Raw genomic sequence first — 22,104 nt, forward strand, 5'->3', positions numbered from 1 at the left:
ATAAAATAAAATAAAATAAAATAAAAGGTGGTTTGAAGTGGAGTCTGCTACTGCTCTTGGAAACTGACTTCTTCTTTTTTTTCCTGGGCACAAAGGCTACGTTTTCCAGCCTCCTTGTGGCTAGAGGGACCGTATAACTAATTTCTGGCCAAAAGAAGGTACGCAAAAGTGCCAGGCCCGTGAAAAACCTCCCATGAGAGAGCCTCCAGGTTCTTTCCCTCTCTGCCTGCTGGAGACATTCGTGCCCAGAAAAGCCGGGCAGCCTTGAGCTGAAAATGGCAGGGCCTCTACCAGTCTGGTTCCTGAAGGAACAGAGACTACCCTCCTCCCTCACCACCTCCCATACTCTGGAACTGCCTTCAGTTGTTCATTGAGAAAAAATAAGCTGCTATTATATTTGAGCCATTATCATCTGGGGGTTTATTTGTTTAGCTTACCCTACTTGACTTGCCTTGACCCAGATTCCTTTCCTCCTCTACCACGTTCAATGGTCTAATCAAACCTTCCCATGGCACCTGATCATTGAATTTCTCACCCTGTATCCTCATTGTTTATCTGTCTTCTTTCTCAGATATACTCCCAAACTCTGTGAGGACATGAACTAGATTTCCCTCTCTCACTATTATGGCCCCAGTAGCTAATATAGGGCTTGGCATACAGTACGTCCTTAACAAATATTTGTTAAATTAACAAAATGCTGGAAGTATGGACTTTGCCTTTCTCTGTGTTGGACATAGCTAACTTAGATGCTGGGCAAACTTTAAGAACAATGATAATGGGGCAAGAAAAGCATGTACAGCTCTGAATTGCACTACTCTTGAATGTTTCTATAAACCTGACACCTGGTGGATGACTCCTGGTCTTCATTGTAAATCTCTTTAATGCTGACAATGATATATGTTTCCACATGAACAATGGACAAAAATGTAGGAGTTTTTACTAACTTTATTTAATACCATTCTCTTTCATAAAAACAAGTGTGATAGATTGAAGGTGTCTGGAAGTTCTTTGTAGTTTCTCCCACTGAAAGGTAGAGTATAATTCCCCTCTCTATGAATCTGGGATGGCTTCAACTGTGGAAGGTTGTGGAAGTTGCATGCCAGGTCTTCAGGGGCTAAGTCATAAAACATAGCTTCTGCCTTGTTTCCTGGAACACTCACTTTTGGAGCCCTGAGCCTCCATATAAGAAGTCTGATTTCCCCAAGACCACTATGATAAAGAGGCCGCGTGTTGGGGGGTCTGCTTGATAATCCCGGCTGAGGGCTGCCTTCCAAAGCCATCCCTGCCCAGGCATTAGACATGTGGGTAAGGCCATCTGAGACCCTCCAGGCTGGGTCATTCACTAGCTAAATTCTACTGAATGACCCCAGTCTGAGCCACATGGAACTGAAGAATCATTCAGCTGAGCCCTGCCCAAAATTCTGACCCGCAAAATCCTGAGATGTAATAAAATGGTTATTTCAAGTCATTAAGTTTTAGGTAGTGTGTCATGTAGTAAATTATAATTTGAAAAACAAATTACTTCATTTTTTAAAAAGATTTTTTTATTTGAGAGAGAGAGACAGACAGCACAAGCAGGGGGAGGGGCAGAGGGAGAGGGAGAAGCAGACTCCCTGCTGAGCAGGACCTCCCGCTGAGCAGGACCCCTGAGATCAGGTGAGTTAAAGGTAGCCACTTAACTGACTGAGCCACCCAGTGTCCCCCAAGTGACTTCATTTCTTTATTTGTCCCCAATAATATTTGCATTGAGACTTTAAATTTTGATAATTTTTGTTGGTCATTTGCTGGCCTCCAAGTAAATTTTCCTTTTCTCCTGCCTGTATCTCTACCTTGCAATTGAACAAGAGATGGTTGAGACCCTGAAAGAAATAGGCGTTAATTCTGGGCCATATTTAACCCTCCATAAAGCTTTTTATTTTAAAGCAGTAATTGGTAATATGCATTGGCATTACAGTTTCCAGTTAAAACACTTTTGGGATTCAGGGAGATAAATTGGTTTAAAAATATATATCAATGTATGCCAAATTTTATGTAAATTTATGTTAGTAGCTATGTTCCTCTGGGAAGCAGTCAATATGGTAAAAGACAAAATTATACATAGGTGAAAAATTTTAGACTCAATTTAAAAGTGACATTAACTAGAAAGTAATTAATAAAGAAAAGGAAACTAACTTTTATTGTGTACTATGTGCTGAGTGCTTTTTATACATTTTCTCTTTTAATCTCATGAAAACACTATAAGTGATTTTTAAAATAGGAAGTCGAAAATTTGCCTAAGGTCACTCAGTTGGTAATGGTAGACTGGATTTGACCCAAATTTTTCTCATCCCAAATCTGTGTGTTTTCTTTTTCTTCCACAGTGGCTATTCATCTAAAAGAGTCCAGGTCTCTCCAAAAATGACTCCCAAAAAACTAGAAGTAGTGATGGCAGCCATACAGAGCTGGTTCGTTAATATGTTCATTTATATCATGCACCCCATTAATGAACTTCATCAATATAAAAGTATATCAAATCAAGGTGTTATATACCTTAAATATATACAATGTTATATATCAGTTATATCCCAACTGAAAAAAGAAACTCAGATGGTGTCAGGTGATCTGTTTAAATCTTGGCTCTGTTTCTTCCCGGCTAGGTAAGCTTCCTGGCTTGTGCCTCAATGTACTCATTTGTAACTTGGACCACCACTCGGTTGCTGTGAGGATTAAATGAGTCAATCAATGCATGTAATGAACTCAGAACCATGCTTCGTGATACTAACTAGAGAGTGCTTATATAAATATTAGCAGCTAACATTATTATTATCCTTCTCAGGCATTTAACTGAAAGGCAATGGATGGGACAAAAAGAGGGAAAGAATTTGAAGCCCATAAGTAACCATTGCCACAGAAAGCTCATACCTTCTCAGTTAGAAGTGGTAACCTATCTAGAATGGGCTAGGGCTTGTTGGCGGGGACGTCGTGAACATGCTGTTTATAAGGATATTCTTAAGGCCTAGGTCTGATCAAGCCAGAGTTATCACTATACCATTTTATGAACACAGAGAAGCAATAGCATGGATGAAAAGTCTCTTTCCAAAGCCAGCACAGTGAATCATTTTGTCTTCCAATACCTATTAGTTTGGCAAGACAGAGGACCACCTCTCTCAACCATTTCTATTTATTCACTCGTCCAACAACCATTGATGGTTGCACAGATGAATAAGACCCCACAATCTGGTTGGAAAAACAAACAAGAGGACACATTAATTAAACAATTATTTACTATTACCATGCAGCAGGTACTATGCTAGGTGCTGGGTATAGGGAACAAAACAGACAGAAGTCCCTACCCTCATGGAACTGACATTCTAAGGAAGAGAAAGATAATACATGAAGTATGATGTGTATAGTCTATCAGATGGTGGTCAGTGCAAAGGAGAAAAATAAAGCAGGCAAGGAACTAGGGAGTGTTCCTGCAGATTGATGGACTGGCTGTATTTTTAATGTGACTAGTCAGGAGGGCTTTCCTGAGACAAATAGAAGAGTGGGGTAACTGCAAGGGATAGGTTTAGACCATATGGGCCCCCCCCCCCCGAAAGCCCTGCCTCTTTCCCCGCCCTGTGGAAGGCAGCAACAAAACTCAACACTCCTGAAGGCAAGTTCTCCAAGGACAGAAATTTTATTTTTTCTCATTCATTGTTCTCAGCTCAGCAGAGTACTGCTCAGAAAAGATGATCCGTAAATACTGACTGAAGGGATATAGTGTTTAAGTCAGTCAATCAGCGAGCCATTTTTGAGCACCAACTGCACTCAGCTTCACTCATTCACTCATTCACTAAGCACCTAGGGAGGGATGCTGGGCGCTGCCCTCGAGGAGCTTAGAATATAGTTGCATGAATCACTAATAATGTCAGGACCAGTGTGGGCACCGTCACACCACAAATCCGGACACTCCCCGGCCCGGGCATCAGGGGCTCCCACAGGCTAGAGCAGCCTCAGACTTGCCCGCTGGAACCGGGAAGCTACGGTGCCAGGCGGCACCCAGCTCTGGGTGACTGGGCCCGGCAGGCTTCCAACCCTACGGTACTGAGGGCGGGAGAGGAGGCCTCGGGGAGGGAGGCCGGGCCCACTCCTCTGCTGAGGCCCCGGCCTATCCCCGGTGCGCCCCAGGCCTTGGATCCCGAAAAGCGTGAGGGACTTCGGCCAAAGCCGAGCCCCGGGGTGTCAGCGACCGGCGTGGGCGGAGTCACGCGAAGAGCGGGAACCCTCCGGCTCTGGGCCTTCGGGCGGGTCTCGGGACGCCGCCCGCAGTCCTCGCCCCGCCTCGGCCGCGCTCGGCCCGGCGCCCCCGGTCCCGTCCGGCTGGCGGCCCGTGGCGCAGGGGGCGGCCACCGAGCGAAGGCTCCCGCCGGCCCGCCCTCTCCCGCGAGCCCCCGCCCCCGGCCCGCCCCGCGAGGCTAGTCCGCCCGGGCCGGCGCGGGGCGCCCAGTGCGCGGCTGCGGGGACCCGGCGGCGGCGCGGGCAGGTGAGTGCGGCGGCACGGGCTCCGCGGCGGCTCCGGCTCCGGCTCCCGGCTGGGCGGGCGGCCAGCCCCGGGGCGCCGAGTCCGCGGCTCTTCTCTCTCCGGGACGCCCCTCCCCGCCGTCCCCCCTAAGGGAGACGAGGCGGTCGGCTGCCCCACAACTGGCCAGCTGGCCCCATCGCGTGCCCCTCTCCCCCCACCCCTTCCCCAGCCCACTCCCCCCTCCCCCGCGGCCACTTCTTTCCCGGGCTGCTGGGAGGGCCGGTACCTTCTGTCACCCCCTGTTCACCAGCCCTCCCCACCCCTTCATTCTTTGTCCTCCCGTTTCCCCCGGGGTGTGCAAAGGCTTCCCCGGCTTGCGGGGCGTGTGTGCGAGAAGGAGAGGCCGGAGCCCACAGGAGTTGAGACTCTGGGCTGGAATGGTTCCCTCAGTCGCCTGAAATTGGGCCCCAAGCCTGCGGAGAAGGCCAAGCCCCCCTGGGTGTCATCGGCAGGGGGCGGGATGACATCACAGCTGCTCGCGTGGCTGCCTTAGGCCTCGACGTGCGGACCCCCTGGGAGCCCACTGGGCATCTGCGCCCGAGGGGGAACGAGGAGGGGCGGCTCCTCCAAAGGCATGTGTTGTAGAATATTTGAAAACATCCCTCCTTGGGCACCTGCTCTGTTCAAAGGAGTGACTAGGATGGGAGGACCGGGTGTCTGGGCATCGTAGCTCTCAAGGGGCCGACAGGCAACGAGTCGGAGTGGAATGAAAGAAGCGATGTGACGCCGGAGAAGCAGCTAAAGCGATATAGAGTAAATTGATGCTTGTCGAAATCACCAACGCGCTCTTCCTGTAAAGGAGAATAGCCGCGAGAAGTTGAGCCCAGGCAGTTAGAGCGATCTGAGAAATAGGGCTCCGGCTCCCAGCTGCTGTCCCATAGATCGCCTGCTTGGAGACGAAGTTTTGCATTTTCCAGAAGTGTTTCTCTTTTTGTTCTCTTTGAACCCTCAAGGGGACCAGCGAGTTCTCTGTTCTGAAACCCTGTCTCTTCTGTTACCCACCCCACTTCCCAAAAGCCTTTGTCGCTTCACACTCACTCCTTTCTCAAGTTCGTGCCTGTTTTGTGACCATTTTTTAAAAAAATCTCACTGATTTTTATTTAAGAAAGAAGTAATGGAGTACCTTGTCTTTAATTTGTCTTATAAAAATGAGCTCAGGCACTGGGCTGTGAGCGTGGAAGATATAAAAGGATGACACCTCTGTTTTAATTTAATAGACTAAACCACGTTATTTCGAAAACTAAAAATAATTCAAAATGTGAAGCTGTTAAGTATGAGACAAGTACAGCAATGTCTCATTTCCCTGCATAGTGAGGACATGTGTCCCATAACTGTGATTTTCACTTCCACTATAACTGAAGTCTACCCTTTTGAGCACACTTTCTTATTTTATAAAGTGAATTATATGTAGCCCAAATTTTAAAAAGCTGACTGAGGAATCTGCAAAGCAGGGTAGCCAAGGGCTCAGGCTTCGGAGGCAGGTGGACCTCCGTTGGAACCTTCCCTTCGCTCTAATTCTCTATGTGACATTCGGTGCCCTCCAGAGACCTCCGGGAATGCACGTAGAGTTGGAAAAGTTGGGTTTATTGCTTGTTGTAGCGAGAGAGACCTCACACTGTGGGGCGTCTCAGTAGGTTGGTGTTAGAAAGGAGTTACAGCCTTTAGGCTTGCTGGTGGTTGTCGGGAGTTTAAGGAAACAGAACTTTGCTCTGGACTGGATGCTGTCAGGAAGGGGGAGAATTCTATTGAGTATCTTCACAAGGAAGGCTTGGCCAAGAAGCCGCAGTCAGTCATTAGCCACCCCCTGGTGGCGGTGGTTGGGGGGGGGGCGGTGTTTGGTCGTTTTTGTGGTTTGGACAATGTTCATATTTTGGCTGAGGCCAGATGAGATTATGAGGGGTCTTGTTTTTGTCTTAATTTATCACGACCACAGAGTGGCCTTGCTCGATGTTGCTCTTCTGAGACGTTGTTCGTGTTCAGCAGGAGAACGCGGGGCTGTTCCCTAGCAACACCAGGGCTGGCTGATAGTCCCAGGCCAGCTCGCGGGTGTCGGTGCTGGTTTGGGTTTTTTTTTGTTTTGTTTTTTCTTTTTTCTCTCTCGTGATTTGGGCAAGTTACTTAACATCTTTAAACTTCCACATCTGTAAAATGCCTACTCAGGGTTGTTGTGCAGATTAAATGAGGAAATGCGGAGCAAGAATTCAGCCCAGTGCCTGGCACACCGCACGTACTCACCATGCAGTTGTTTCTCTTTAGTGTATTTTGATGTTGAGGTTTCTTGCCCAGAACTATACAAGCAGAGGCCCAGTGATCACCCAGAGCTGCTCTAGAGAAGAATCCCGAATTGGGTATGAGGAAGAACTGGGTTCTTTACACCTCAAGGATTTGATTAAGAATGGATGCTAGTTATAGTATATTCTCATGCAATCATTACCTTGGCACCTACTTTTAGGATTCTTTGTTCCCAGGAGCCAGTGGCCCCAGTTGGCCGTGTGCTTTTCTGACTTGGCATTGTCTTGCTTTCTTGGTCTCTTCCTTCGAGATCTGTTGTCCAGGAGTCTGATTTAAACTTACATATCCTTACCTCATTGCTTTTGACTTTCTGAGTTCTAATTGCTTTGAGCTGGGAAACCACAGATGTAGGTGAGTTAACATCCAGTGTAATATTAGTTTCAGGTGTACAATCTAGTGATTCAGCACTTCCGTACAACACCTGGTGCTCATCACAGCAAGTGCCCTCCTTGATACCCTCCACTGATTTAACCCCACCGAGCTAATGGGATTCGTAAGGCCCTGTGTGAGAGGGGATCTGTGGTACGGCTGTGAAATGCAATGGATTTTTAGGTCATGAGCGATTTGAGGTAGATCTCTCATGAGGCCATTTTTGTCTACTTCCAGATTGGAACACACTGGAAATTTGAATCTGACGTCTGATTTATGGTTAATTGAGACTTTCTTGTGCTTGTATGTGTCAGGCAACTTGGGTTCTAGATCCTTCAGTTGGCCCTTGGCATATTATTTAATCTTTCCTGGCTAGGCAGTTACTTCAGATGTTTGAGAATGGTATGGCAACTTACTGTCTTCCAATGCCACATGATAAACTGTTGTGTTAAATTTCTAGCCTATATTTTAGCTAATCCCTCTATTAATCAACAGCTCCTAGGAATAAAGAAAAAACCAATAGAAAATGGACTAAGGACACAGTTAAGAAAAATAATAAATTCTTTAAACAAAAGATGCTTGATTTATGTTACAATAACATACCCTAAGAATATACCGAGATACTGTTTCTCACCTACGAGACTGACAAAAATACAAGTTTGATAACAGACTCTATTGCTGAGATTTTTCATACCTTATTGGTGAGACTGCAAAATGGTACAACCCCTAAAATTAGAGATGTATTTACCCATTGGTCTAGCAATCCCTCTCTTTTTAAAAGAATTTTTTTTAAGATTTTATTTATTGGCGAGAGAGAGAGAGTGATAGAGAACAAGCAGTGGGGAGGGGCAGAGGGAGAGAAAGAGAGCGAAGCCGACTGCCTGCTGAGCAGGGAGCCCGACGTGGGACTCGATCCCAGGACCCCGGGATCATGACCTGAGCCGAAGGCAGACGCTTAACCGACTGAGCCATCGAGGCACCTCTAGCACTCTTGTAGGAATCTTCCTTCGTGTTCTCTTGACCATGTGTGAAGAAGACGTATGTTCAAGAGTATTTACTGTGGCATTTTTATAAGAAAAAAATGTAGAAATAACCTACGCAATCGGCAGTACAGGACGAACAGTGGGATAGCCACATGGTGGAGTATTATGCAGCTGCAAAGATGAAGGTACTAACATGGAAAGATCTCCAGGATACATTGTTACATGACAAAAAGTAACATACAGAACAGTGTGCAGACTCCTTTGAACTTATTTTGTATAAAGAAACACCAAGGTAATATACCTACAGGGGAGAGCCATGGAAAGGGTAGTAGGACCTGGGTAGGAATGGGATTTCTCAGTGTGTATTTTTTTACACTGTTTAGATATTTGAGCCATGTAATGTATTATGTATTCAAACAATAAGATAAAAGAAACCTCTAACTTCACAGGAATAAACGGAGTTCCTTGATTGAATAAGCCTGATTCAATTAACCTGTAAACCAATAGCCACCTGCATTAACTCTTCCTAAAGCAAACTACCCTGTCAAGAAGGCAAATTGGCTGTATCTGATGGTAGATGGAAAAAAATTAAAAATTAATTTAGGAGTTCCCTTTCTTTATCCTCTAATTCCTCTGGGGAGGATTAGCATCCTTACAAAGGCTTTGCCACCCACAACAGATGGGTTTTGTTGTTTTTTAACGGCAAGCCTGATCTGTCTTCTTCAGAAACTTGTTTAATCTGAAGGAAAGTTAGTGATGTCCCTCTCAGGTAGTCCCAGAAAAGAATAGAAACCATAAAAAGAGAGATTCTGGGGCACCTGGGTGGCTCAGTTGGTTAAGCGACTGCCTTCAGCTCAGGTCATGATCCCAGAGTCCCAGGATCAAGTCCCACATCGAGTCTGCTTCTCCCTTTCCTGCCCCTCCCCCGGCTTGTGCTCGCTCTCTCTCTCTCAAATAAATAAATAAATAAATAAATAAAATCTTAAAAAGAGAGAGAGAGAGATTCTGTTACCAGTGGCACAGTGAGGCAGATTCTGCTGTGGTTCTTCTCTTGGACAAGCAGGATGGATTTCCACAGGTCATTGGGGAGACCTTATTTTGTTAAAGGTTCTTTCCCTCTGTTGGGCAAAATAAATCTTGCACACTCTCCTAGCTACACTTCCAGCAGGTACTGTCTTACTGTCTGCCACCAATCTGCTTCCTCCTGAATTCCCTTTCTTGGTAACTGGCATCTCATCGGCCAGCCCACACCTGAGACACCTGGAAGCCATCCTAGGGAGTCTCTTTCAACACCACTCTCACATCCGACCAGAGTTCTGGGGAAACCACCAAATCATCTTTTCTGTCCTTGTGCATGTGACATAGTTCAGTATAACCATTTTTTGTCCATCTCTAATCTTGTTCCCTTCCAGCTGGTTTCCTATTTTGCTTCCAGAACATCTTGCTAAGTGACCGCTTTGATTGCATCACTCCCTATACAGCCCCTCCCTCTGAAGGCCCTTGCTGCCCAGGACCCAGCAGGGGAGGCATGCCTTGCATGGCCTGGCCCAAGGCTTCCTCATCCCTGTCCTTTGCCCTTCCGCACTCTAGAACCAAAGCAGGAACTAGTCTCGGAGCTTGAAAAGTGAGGAAGTGGCAATGGGCCTATTAACACAAAATGATGTCTCGTGGACCATCACGAGCTTGCCGGTCACAAATCTTGCCAGGCACGATCTTCCCCACCCTTCCGCCACGTCCTGCACATGCTGGGCTTTTATAATCGCTGCTCTTCTGCTAAGCACCCCCACGGTACTCCTGTGCCGCTTGCTTCTGCTTAGCCCACGAGAGGCAGCTTGGATGCTGCCCACTTTAGGAAGACTTCTCTGACCCTATGCTTCTCTCCAGTTGGATTTAGATGCCCTTTTCTTGGTTCATTTCTTGTAACAATCTGTGTCAATACCTAGCATAAAACCTAATTGTTTATTTCTCTATCTGGCCACCCAACTAGTAGCTCATCAAGGAGAGAGGCTACTTTATATATTTACTGAAGTAGAGTTGACACACTGTTTTTTGGTTTTTGTTTTTAATTTTTATTTACATTTTTTTAACATACAGTATTATATTGGTTTCAGAGTAGAATTCAGTGATTCATCACTTACATACAGCACACAGTGCTCATCACAGCAAATGTCCTCCTAAATACCCATCGCCCAGCTAGCCCATCCCATACTCACCTCCCTCTGTCAACCCTCGGTTTGTTCTCTGTCTTTAAGAGTCTCTTATGGTTTGTTTCCCTCTCTCCTTATTTTCCCCATCCCCTATGTTCATCTGTTTTGTTTCTTAAATTCCACATATGAATGAAATCATATGGTATTTGTCTTTCTCTGACTTATTTCACTTAGCATAATACACTCTAGTTCCATCCATGTTGCTGCAAATGGCAAGATTTCATTCTTTTTGATGGCTGAGTAATATTCCTGTGTGTGTGTGTGTGTGTGTGTGTGTGTGTGTGTGTGTGTACACACCACATTTTCTTTATCCATTCATCAGTCGATGGACATTTGGACTCTCTCCATAGTTTGGCTATTGTTGATAATGCTGCTATAAACATTGGGGTGCATGTACCCCTTCGAATCTGTATTTTTGTATTCTTTTGGTAAATACCTAGTAGTGCAATTCCTGGATCGTAGGGCAGTTCTATTTTTAACTTTTTGAGGAACTCCATACTGTTCTCCAGTTTGCATTCCCACCAAGAGTGCAAGAGGGCTCTCCTTTCTTCGCATCCTCACTAACCTCTGTTGTTTCCTGTGTTGTCAATTTTAGCCTTTCTGACAGGTGTGAGGTGGTATCTCATCATGGTTTTGATTTGTATTTCCCTGATGATGAGTGATGTTGAGCATCTTTTCATGTATCTGTCAGCCATCTGGATGTCTTCTTTGGAAAAGTGTCTATTCATGTCTTCTGCCCATTTCTTAACTGGATTATTTGTTTTTTGGGATGTTGAATTTAATAAGTTCTTTATAGATTTTGGATACTAACCCTTTATCAGATATGTTGTTTGCAAATATCTTCTCCCATTCCATAGGCTGCCTTTTAGTTTTGTTGACTATTTCCTTCACTGTGCAGAAGCTTTTTATCTTGATGAAGTCCCAATAGTTCATTTTCGCCTTTGTTTCCCTTGCCTTTGGTGATGTTCCTAGGAAGAAGTTGCTGTGGCCAAGGTCGAAGAGGTTGCTGCCTGTGTTCTCCTCTAGGATCCAGTCTCACATTTAGGTCTTTCATCCATTTTGAATTTGTTTTTGTGTGTGGTGTAAGGCAGTGGTCCAGTTTCATTCTTCTGCATGTGGCTGTCTGGTTTTCCCAACACCAATTACTGAAGAGACTGTCTTTTTTCCATTGGATATTCTTTACTGGTTTGTTGATTAGTTGACCATAGAGTTGTGGGTCCATTTCTGGGTTTTCTGTTCTTTTCCATTGATATGTGTGTCTGTTTTTGAGTTGACACACAATGTTACATTAGTTTCAGCTCTACAGCGTAGTGATCCGATAACTCTGTACCTTATGCTCACCACAAGTGTGGCTACCATCTGTCACCATACAAGGCTATCACAGTGCCGTTGACTATATTCCCTATGCCGTGCCTTTCATCCTTGTGACTTATTCCATAACTGGAAGCCTGTGCCATCCACTCCCCTTCACCCATCCCCCTACCCCACCTCTCTGGCAACCATCAGTTCTTTGTATTTATTTATCTGTTTCTACTTTTGTTTGTTCATTTATTTTGTGTGTTTTTTTTCAATTCCGTATATTAGGGAAATCCTATGATATTTGTCTTTGCCTGACTTCACTTAGCATAATACCCTCTAGGTCCATCCATGTTGCCGTGAATGGCAAGATTTCATTCTCTTTTATGGCTGAGTAATATTCCATTGGAGATATATACACCACTTCTTTATCTGTCCGTCTGTTGCTGGATACCTGGGTTGCTTCCATGTCTTGGCTATTGTAAACGATGCTGCAATAGACATAGGGGTGCACATATCTTTTCCAATTAGTGTTTTGTTTTCTTTGGGTAAATATCCAGTAGTGGGTTTACTGATTGTTCAGTATTTCTATTTTTAATTTTTTGAGGAACCTCCATACTGTTTTCCACAAAGGCTATGCCAATTTGCATTCCCACCAACAGTGCATGGTGGTTCCTTTTTCTCCACATCCTCATCAACACTTATTATTTCTTGTCTTTTTGATTCTAGCCATTCTGACTGGTGTGAGGTGGTATCTCATAGTTTTGATTTGCATTTACCTAATGATGAATGATGTTGAGATTCTTTTCATGTGTTTGTTGGCTATCTGTATAGAGATGACTTTTTGTATCAGTATCCTAAGTGCTTAAACACAGTACCCGTGTATAGTGGGTACTTAAGGATAATTAATGATTTAGTAAATGTTTTGATAAATGAATGAGTGCTCCATCACACGTAAGAAACTTAGTATAGTGAGAGATGCTTTAGAGATGAGAATTTGAGCATACATAGTTTTCCTTTTTTACAGTTCACTGTTGATCAGAAAGGAACTTTTAGGGGTGCCTGGGTGGCTCAGTCATTCAAGCAGCTGACTCTTGGTTTCAGCTCAGGTCATGATGTCGAGGCCGTGGGGTTAAGCCCTGTGTCGGGCTCTGTCCTTGGTGTGCAGTCTGCTTCAGATTCTCTTTCCCTTTCCCTCCCCGTCTACCCCTCCCTCTGCTTGCACACATGAGCGCTCTCTCTCAAATAAGAAAGGAACTTCTTATGTTTTAGAATCCCTTCCTTAAATGTTTATTCTTATTGTTAATATGCAAGAATAGTAATCTAAGAAAAGGCACGTTAGAGAAAAACTAGTGATAAGTAAGACAAACATTTTCTGATGTCCTAGAGGAGGTTCATGTTAATGTAAGTTGGTTCTGTCTGTTGGTCATTTGTACATCTTCTTTGGAGAGATGTTTGTTCGTTTCTTCTGTCCATTTCCTGATTGGATTATTTGTTTTTTGGATGTTGAGTTCAATAAGTTCTTTGTAGATTTTGGTTACTAGTCCTTTATCTGATAAGACATGTGCAAATATCTTGTCCTATTCGGTAGGTTGTCTTTTGGTTTTCTCGACTGTTCCCTTTGCTGTGCAAAAGCTTTTTATCTTGATGAAATCCCAATGGTTCATCTTTGCTTTTGTTTCCCTTGCCATTGAAGACCTGTCTAGCAAGAAGTTGCTATGGCCAAGGTCAGAGAGGTTGCTGCCTGTGTTCTCCTGTTCTCCTCTAGGATTTTGATGGATTCTTATCTCACATTTAGGTCTTTCATCCATTTTGAGTCTATTTTTGTGTATGGTGTAAAGAGTGGTCCAGTTTCATTCTTCTGCATGTGGCTGTCCAATTTTCCCAACACCATTTGTTGAAGAGACTGTCTTTTTTCCATTGGATATTCTTTCCTGCTTTGTCAAAGATTAGTTGACCATAGGGCGCCTGGGTGGCTCAGTCGTTAAGTGTCTGCCTTCAGCTCAGGTCATGATCCCAGGATCCTGGGATCGAGTTCCACATCGGGCTCCCTGCTTGGCGGGAAGCCTGCTTCTCCCTCTCCCACTCCCCCTGCTTGTGTTCCTGCTCTCGCTATCTCTCTGGCAAATAAATAAATAAAATCTTTAAAAAAAAAAAATTAGTTGACCATAGAGTTGAGGGTCCATTTCTTGGTTCTCTATTCTGTTTCATTGATCTACATGTCTATTTTTGTCCCAGTACCATACTGTCTTGTTACTACAGCTCTGTAATAGAGCTTGAAATCCAGAATTGTGATGCCACCAGCTTTGGTTTTCTTTTTCAACATTCCTTTGGCTAGTCAGGTCTTTTCTGGTTCCATACAAATTTTAGAATTATTTGTTCCAGCTCTTTGAAAAATGTTGATGATATTTTGATAGGGATTGCATTGGATGTGTAGATTGCTTTGGGTATCATAGACATTTTAACAATATTCTTAAAATGCTTAACATCACTTCGCATCAGGGAAATACAAATCAAAACCACAGTGAGATACCACCTCACACCAGTCAGAATGGCTAAAATTAACAAAGTCAGGACACAACTTTGTTTCGTCCTCTGTGAGGATGCAGAGAAAGGGGGACTCTCTTACACTGCTTGTGGTAATGCAAACTTGTACAGCCACTCTGGACAACAGTATGGAGGTTTGCCAAAGAGTTAAAAATAGAACTACCCAGGGCGCCTGGGTGGCTCAGTTGGTTAAGCGTCTGCCTTCGGCTCAGGTCATGGTCCCGGAATCCTGGGATCGAGTCCCACATCGGGTTCCCGGCTCAGCGGGGAGCCTGCTTCTCCCTCTGACCCCCTCCCCTCTCATGCTGTTTCTCTCTCTCTTTCTCTCTCTCTCAAATAAATAAATAAAATCTTATAAAAAACAAAACAGAACTACCCTACGACCCAGCAACTGTACTACTAGGCATTTACCCAAAGGATACAAACAGCGATCCAGAGGGGCACCTGCACCCCAGTGTTTATAGCAGCAATGTCCACAATAGCCAAAACATGGAAAGAGCCCAGATGTCCTTCAACAGATGAATGGGTGAAGAAGATGTGGTATGTATACACAATGGAATATTACTCAGCCATCAAAAAATATGATACTTTAGCATTTGCAATGACATGGATAAAACTAGAGGGTATTATGCTAAGTGAAATCAGTTAGAGATAGTTATGATGATCTCACTCATATATGGAATTTAAGAAACAAAACAGAGGATCTTAAGGGAAGGGAGGGAAAACTGAATGTGAAGTCATCAGAGAGGGAGACAAACCAGAAGAGACTCTTAACTGTAGGAAACCAACTGAGGGTTGCTGGAGGGGAGGTAGGTGGAGGGATGGGGTAACTGAATGATGGGCATTAAGGAGGGCACATGATATAATGAGCACTGAGTGTTATATAAGACTGATGAATCGCTGACCTCTACCTCTGAAGCCAATAATACACTATATGCTAATTAAATGAATTTAAATAGATAAATAAAATTTAAAAAATAAAACAAAAACAAAAAAATAAAGCAAATGGGTTGAACTAGTTAATGTCTAAGACTACTCCCACCTCTCAAACTATGTTTTTATATCTCTGTGACTGCCAAACACCAGCGTACAAATACAAATAAAACTCATTTCTTGTCCATTAGCTATTTTAACCTTTGACCATGGATAATTTTTAAAAAAATCTTATTTCACTTTTGCTTTTTTTTGAGTAATAACTATATATGTGTGTGCTTGTGTGTTTGCACATATGTATATATTCGTGTGTGTGTATATAGGCTAGGTGCAGTTTATATATTGTGAATTGTTTATAACCTTTGCCCATATTTCTATTATTGTGTTTTAAAAACAATTTGTGAAAGATTTTTTTATATATTAAGTATTCTAGTTCTTCGTTATAAATATTATAAGTATTTTCTCAGTTTGCCATTTGTCTTCCTAAAGGCCTTTCTCATCCTACAATTGAACAAATATTTATTTGTATTTTTTCTAGTACTTTTATGGTTTCATTTTTTTCCTCAAAAAACCTTCTAATCCATCGAGAATTTGCTCTTGTGTACAGCATGAGATAGGAATCTGGCTTTAGCCAGTTTTTCAGTATTTTATATCTTCCAGTGTGTTTCTTCTTTTTCCCTACAGCTGAGGAGTGACTTAGTCTTCATTTCTGGATTAAAAAGTAATAGTTTCTTTGCATTGTGAATAGGGGAAATCATACAGTGTGGAGAAAAAGCATGTTGCCCTTTAAAGAAGTGGTCATATCTTTGTATGTTACAAATTAGGGTAGTCAGTATGTGGGTCAACAAATATTCTCAGGTCTCTACCTGTTAGATACATGGTACAATTGTATTTCCTGATCATTCTGGCTGGCTGAGGCCATATGACTGCTCTGACAAATTGTGAGTGGACATGATGTGTGTGAATTTTGGGCCAGAGCATTTAATTGCTGGTGTGAGACTTACCAGAACTCTTTCATATTGGATGGTGGCTGCCCCTTCAATCTGGATCCTTGAATGACTATGATGAGAAAAGCTCTCCTGTCCTCCTCTACCAGACATAGACTGTGACCAATAAATACACCTTTCTTGGTATAAGCCACTAATATTTGGAGGTTATTTGTGTCTGAAGCTTAACTTAGTCTATCTAGACTTACATACTCTCTTTCAGTATTTCAATTTGATTTCTTTGTCATCAGCTGAACCCATACTAGAGGGTTTTCTAAGGAGAAGGTATTCTTTCATGTACAGTGATTGACACGAAGGAAAAATAAGGCACTTTTAGAAAAAAATAAATGAAATAATTACTTCTTATTTAATTTGGGAGTAACTGTTTTGTTTTTTTATTCAGGTAATTTGGAGCTCTCATAATGTTTGCCAAAGCAACAAGGAATTTTCTTAAAGAAGTTGATGCCGGAGGTAACCTGATTGCAGTATCAAACTTGAATGACTCTGATAAGTTACAACTTCTAAGTCTGGTGACCAAAAAAAAGAGATTCTGGTGCTGGCAGAGACCCAAGTACCAGTTTTTATCTGTCACCCTTGGAGATGTACTCACAGAAGACCAATTTCTGAGTCCAGGTAGGTTTCTTTGGGTATAGTCTACAGTTAGTCCCAGAAAAGATGATTCATCTTCTAGGTACATGCTGTCTTGAGTGATTGATTATAAGGTGAGACCTTACCATGAATTCTGTTTCTTTGCACACTCTCTTAAAGACATATCCTTTCTTTTTTTGTTGTTGTTAAGATTTTATTTATTTTGGTGGGGGGGGAGAGGCAGAGAGAGAATCTCAAGCAGACTCCCTGCTGAGCATGGTGCCCGAGTGAGGCTCGATTCCACAGTCCTGAAATCATGACCTGAGCTGAAATCAAGAGTCCAGCGCTGAGCCACACAGGTGCCTCAAGGCATATACTTTTCTTAAATGAACAGAATTCTACAGGCCCGACATGAGAAGTTATAGCTTAATTTAAAAAAATAATATTGCAGTTTTGAGTACAAAAGTAAGACATGCCCATTGTAAGTGTTGTGGCCACTCAGCATATAGGTAGGATGGATCTACCACCCAAAATCTGGTTTAGTGTTGCGGTTGATGATGCCACCTAGCCATCAGGAGGGTGTGAAAAGTTTTATTACTCACATAAGAAAGCTTTCTGGGGAGAGCAGGGCAGGCTCTCAAGCTGGTCCAAAAATAGCTAGAGTTTTCTCTAGGTAAAGAAATAAAATTTCTATCTGTGTAGCACTTTGTACAACCTAGGACTGTTGCTTTTATCAGAAAATGACATTGTTCTGGCCTAAGCCCAGTGGATAGAGTGAGCACTTGCTATGTGCCTGGCTCTGTGTTATGTGATTTACATACATCAGCTTGTAACATAATACATCAGGAAGGTATTCTCTCCAGATTACATCTGAGAAAACTGAGGTTCAGGGAGATGGATGTTAACAAGTTCTTATAGGTAGGAATATTAGAATAGTGATTAAAATCTTGAGCTCTTAAGAAGTGCTCTATGCTACTTCCCAAAACATTTCCCAAAGTGTTTGTATTCCACAAGATATAAATAGGAAAAGGCTTTGAATTGAGGGCATTTTCACAGTTGTCTCATTTTTGGTGGTGGTGACAGAGATGATTCTCTATTTTGTAAATTGCAAAGATAGTGATTAATGATTAATTCTCATTAACCCTTGCTGAGGAATGGTTTTCTTGACTGAAGTGAAGGAAATACAGGTGTTGAGGGCAGTGAGTGGATGGAAAGAAGCCTTTCAGACTATAGGCAGATTTGAATCCCTTAGAAGTACAACCAGGAGCTCAGGAGAGCCTTGGGTCAGGGAAATGGAAAAAGCCCAGTGTGAAGTTCCTAAGAGGCCCTAAATGTAGCTATATCAAAAGACAGTGACTGACACTATTTTTATGGTGGTATTTGGTTGGATTAAAAATAAGAACAGTAGAAATCTGGAGATAAGAGAAGGCTGGCAATTCAGAAATGAGATCATCAGGTATTTATCTTCAGTGTCCAGATAAGAAGGACAGATCTTGAAGGCAATGTGATAGTCCCCTGGATGTGAGCAGATGAGGAACGTAGTAATTCCCAGAGGACTTGATTGAAGCTGGGATACCTGGTAGGGGGTGGCATCTTCCTAAGTCTGGGAAGCCAGAAAGTAAGGATGGGGAGTCTGGAGCTTGTGTATCCCAGGATGGTGTTTGAGAGGGAGGGAGGGAGGGAGGCCAGGCATGCCCACTGACTTTATCAGGAGTAGAGATAAGGTATTGTATGATAAGGAATTAAATGGCCAGGTAGAGGTCAATATACACAGGTGAGCATGGGGTGCCTGGGTGGCTCAGTCAGTGAAACATCAGACTCTTGATTTCAGCTCAGGTCAGGATCTCAGGGTGGTGAGATCCAGCCCCATGTTGAGCCCTGTGCTGGGGATGGAGCCTGCTTAAGATTCTCTCTCCCTCTGCATCTCCCTCCCTCCACCCACGCGCTCTCTCTAAAAAAAAAATTAAAAATTAAAAAAAAATAATAAACAGGTAAGTACGGGAAAGGAAATTTTTTCATAGAGATGGTAATGAAGGCCAAAGGAATGTTCTCCAAGACTGGTGGGTGGGAAGGGAAGATGCCCAAGCTCCACGTGGCTGACCTGCCAGATACGGGGTAAGGCAGACCACTCGGACGTGGGTCATGAGCAGAGCTGCTATTTTCACTCTGCTTAGGTGTCATCCTCATGAAGTCCCTTTACAGTCTTCACCCTGGAAAAGCACACATTGAAAATATTCTATTTAAAAAAATTTTAAAAATGTATTTTATCTGGATAGTGGTTAAACAGATGCTTGCTTTAAAGTTTATTTACTTATTTATTTTTAAGTAATCTCTACACCCAATGTGGGGCTAAAACTCACAACCCTGAGATCAAGAGTTGTGTGCTCTTCCGACTGAGCCTGCCATGGGCCCCAGGAGGCTTTCTTTAAAATTATTTGTTAAACTCTCCTGATACTTTTGGTGCACCTGTCTACATATGTATATATTGGAATTGAAAGACAACCAAGAGCACCAAGTAGAGCCCCTGGCCACAAGTCCCACCATGTTCTCAGTCAGTACCTCAGTGGGCCAGCTCCATTTTCTTTAGAACATACACAGAACATGGCTGCCGGCTCTCCATTTTGAGTGCGAACTTCATGTTTCCTGTGGATTTCCACAGGATTGGGAAGGTAGGTGGCCTAAGGCAGCTAGGTGGCCATATCGTCATCAGATGCCTTTGCAAGTCTCATTCCCTCCAGTGGTCGTGGAGTCAGACTTTGTGAAATATGAGAGCAAGTTTCAAAACCATGTGAGTGGGACCATCGAGACGGCGCTAGGGAAGGTCAAGATGAATGTTGGAGGCAAAGGACTGGTGGAAAGTCAGTCTTCTTTTGGAAACCTGAGGAAGCAGGAGGTGGACCTGCAGCAGCTCATCAGAGACTCCACTGAGAGGTAATGAGAATTCTGTTTGGCATTTTGGATTTTGGCATGTATCACCTTTAAAGGTCATTCAGTTGGACCTTTGTAAAAAGGGCAACAGATGGGAACTTTGCCCAAAAGCAAACATGATTGAATGTTGTGCTGAAACTTTATAGAGCTCGTACTTTAGCCTGGAATTTCTTGATTGTTCTTAGCTTGAGTGGGGAGACGTATTATTATTATTATTTTTTGATTGAGGTGTAATTGACATATAACATTGTATTAGTTTCCAGGTGCACAATATAATGATTTGTTATTTGTCCCTATTGCAAGGTGATCACCACAGTAAGTTTAGTTAGCATCTATCACTATACATAGTTGCAAATATATTTTTTCTTGCGATGAGAACTTTTAAAATTTATTCTCTCGGCAACTTTCAAACATGCAATACAGTATTATTAACTATAGTCAGTGTACTGTACATTACATCTCTAGGACTTATTTCATAATGGGAAGTTTGTACCTTTTGGTCTTTACCCATTTCATGTACCCCTACCCTCCACTCTGGCAACCACTAATCTGGTCTTTGAATCCATGAGCTTGTTTGTTTGTTTTGATTCCATATATAAATGAGATTGGGCTCTTTCTTCCTCTGTGTGACTTATTTCACTTAGCATAATCCCCTCAAGCTCCATCCACATTGTCCCCAAATGGCAAGATTTCCTTCTTTTATGTGACTGAATAATATTCCATTGTATATGCATTAAATTAGGTTCCTGACCCAATTCCAGCAGTGTCTGAGAATTCAACTCCCTGATGATACTGTCTACCTAAAGATAGTATCAGATTCACAGGGTAAGGGCTCAGTCCTAAAAAGACTGTCCTCAGCCCTTACTCTGAGTCAGATGCCAGCAGCAAGCCCAGGCTATTCCTTGTGCTTCTGACTATGGGGGCCACAGATTGGAGGTTCCCACGACTCCCTCCTTGGATTTCAGATGCCCTTCACAAGTCCAGGTTGTTAACTGTACTTCTGACCAACTGACTAAAAATCAGATTCCCGTGATCCCCTCCCTGAGTTCAATTAATTTGAAATATGAAATGTTTTACATAGTAGAATCACTGTTTTATTATAAAAGGGTATAACTCAGGAACAGCCAGGTGGAGGAGATGCATGGGGCAGGGTATGGGCCTCCTGCTTTCTCCAGGTCACCACTCTTTCCAAATCTTCATGTGTTCACAGATCCAGAAGCTCTCTGAATCCTGTCTTTTTGGGTTTTTATGGAGGCTTTATCACATAGTCACAATTGATTAAATCATCATGGACCATTGGTGATTGATTCAACCTCCAGCCCCTCTCCCTTCCCTAGAGGTTGGGGTGGAAGTACTGAAAGTTAAAACCTTCTAATTACCTGGTTGGCTCCCGGAACAACAGCCCCCATCTTTGGGTTACCTAAGGGCTTTCCAAAAGTCACCTCATTAACATAACAAAAGACACCTTTATTGCTCTTATCACAGGAAATTCCAAGGGTTAGAAGTTCCATGCCAAGAACTGGGTTGAAGACCAAATATATATTTCTTACTATAAGTCACAATATAACATATATATGCCATATTTCTTTATCCATTCATCTATCCATGGACACTTAGATTGTTTCTATATTTTGGTTATTCTAAATAATGCTGCAGTGAACATGGGTGTGCAAATCTTTTTGAGTAAATGTTTAAATACTTTGCATAAATACCCAGAAATGAAATTTCTGGATGATATGGTAGTTCTATTTTAATTTTTTGAGGAACCTTTATACTGTTTTCCTTGGTGGTTGCACCAATTTATAATTCCACCAACAGAGCCAAGGGTTCCCATTTTTCCACATCCCCTCCAATTCTTATTACTTTCTTGTCTTTTTGATACTAGCTATTCTAACAGGTGGGAGGTGATATCTCATTGTGGTTTTGATTTGTATTTCCTTGATGATGAGTGATACCAAGCATCTTTTCATGTAGCCATTGGCTATCTGTATGTCTTCCTTGGAAAAATGTCTATTCAGATCTAACCACTTTAAAAATTGATTTCTTTTTTCTATTGTAGGAGTTCTTTATATATTTTATATATTAACTCTGTATTAAATATATGATTTGCAAATATTTTTTCCCATCCAGTAGGTTGCCTTTTCATTTTGTTGATGGTTTCCTTTGTTGTGCAGAAGTGTTTTAGTTTGATGTAGTCCCATTTGCTATTTTTGCTTTTGTTGCTTTTGCTTTTGGTGTCAGATTCAAAAAATCATTGCCAAGGCTGATGTCTAAGTACTTACCACCCATGCTTTCTTCTAGAAGTTTTATGGTTTCAGGTGTAACATTAAAGTCTTTAATCCACTCGGAGTTAATTTTTGTGGATGGTGTAAGATGGTGGCCCAGTTTCATTCTTTTGCATGTGGCTATCCAGTTTTTCTAATACCATT

General features: G+C 42.8%; 1 protein-coding gene across 1 annotated transcript in view; it reads left to right on the forward strand.

Annotated features, from left to right (window-relative positions):
* The first annotated feature begins 4,422 nt into the window (after positions 1–4,422).
* GSDME (gasdermin E) overlaps positions 4,423–22,104 on the forward strand; it is a 52,042-nt gene continuing 34,360 nt past the window's right edge. Inside the window, exons 1-3 of the mRNA XM_081800919.1 lie at positions 4,423–4,507; positions 16,563–16,792; positions 19,486–19,678. Coding sequence (XP_081657045.1) covers positions 16,582–16,792; positions 19,486–19,678 — 404 coding nt within the window. The 5' untranslated portion in view covers positions 4,423–4,507; positions 16,563–16,581. The remainder of the gene's footprint in view (positions 4,508–16,562; positions 16,793–19,485; positions 19,679–22,104) is intronic.

The sequence above is a fragment of the Leptonychotes weddellii genome, chromosome 12 (genome assembly GCF_054177405.1).
Source record: "Leptonychotes weddellii isolate Sample4059 chromosome 12, ASM5417740v2, whole genome shotgun sequence".
NCBI classification, from domain to species: Eukaryota; Metazoa; Chordata; class Mammalia; order Carnivora; family Phocidae; genus Leptonychotes; species Leptonychotes weddellii.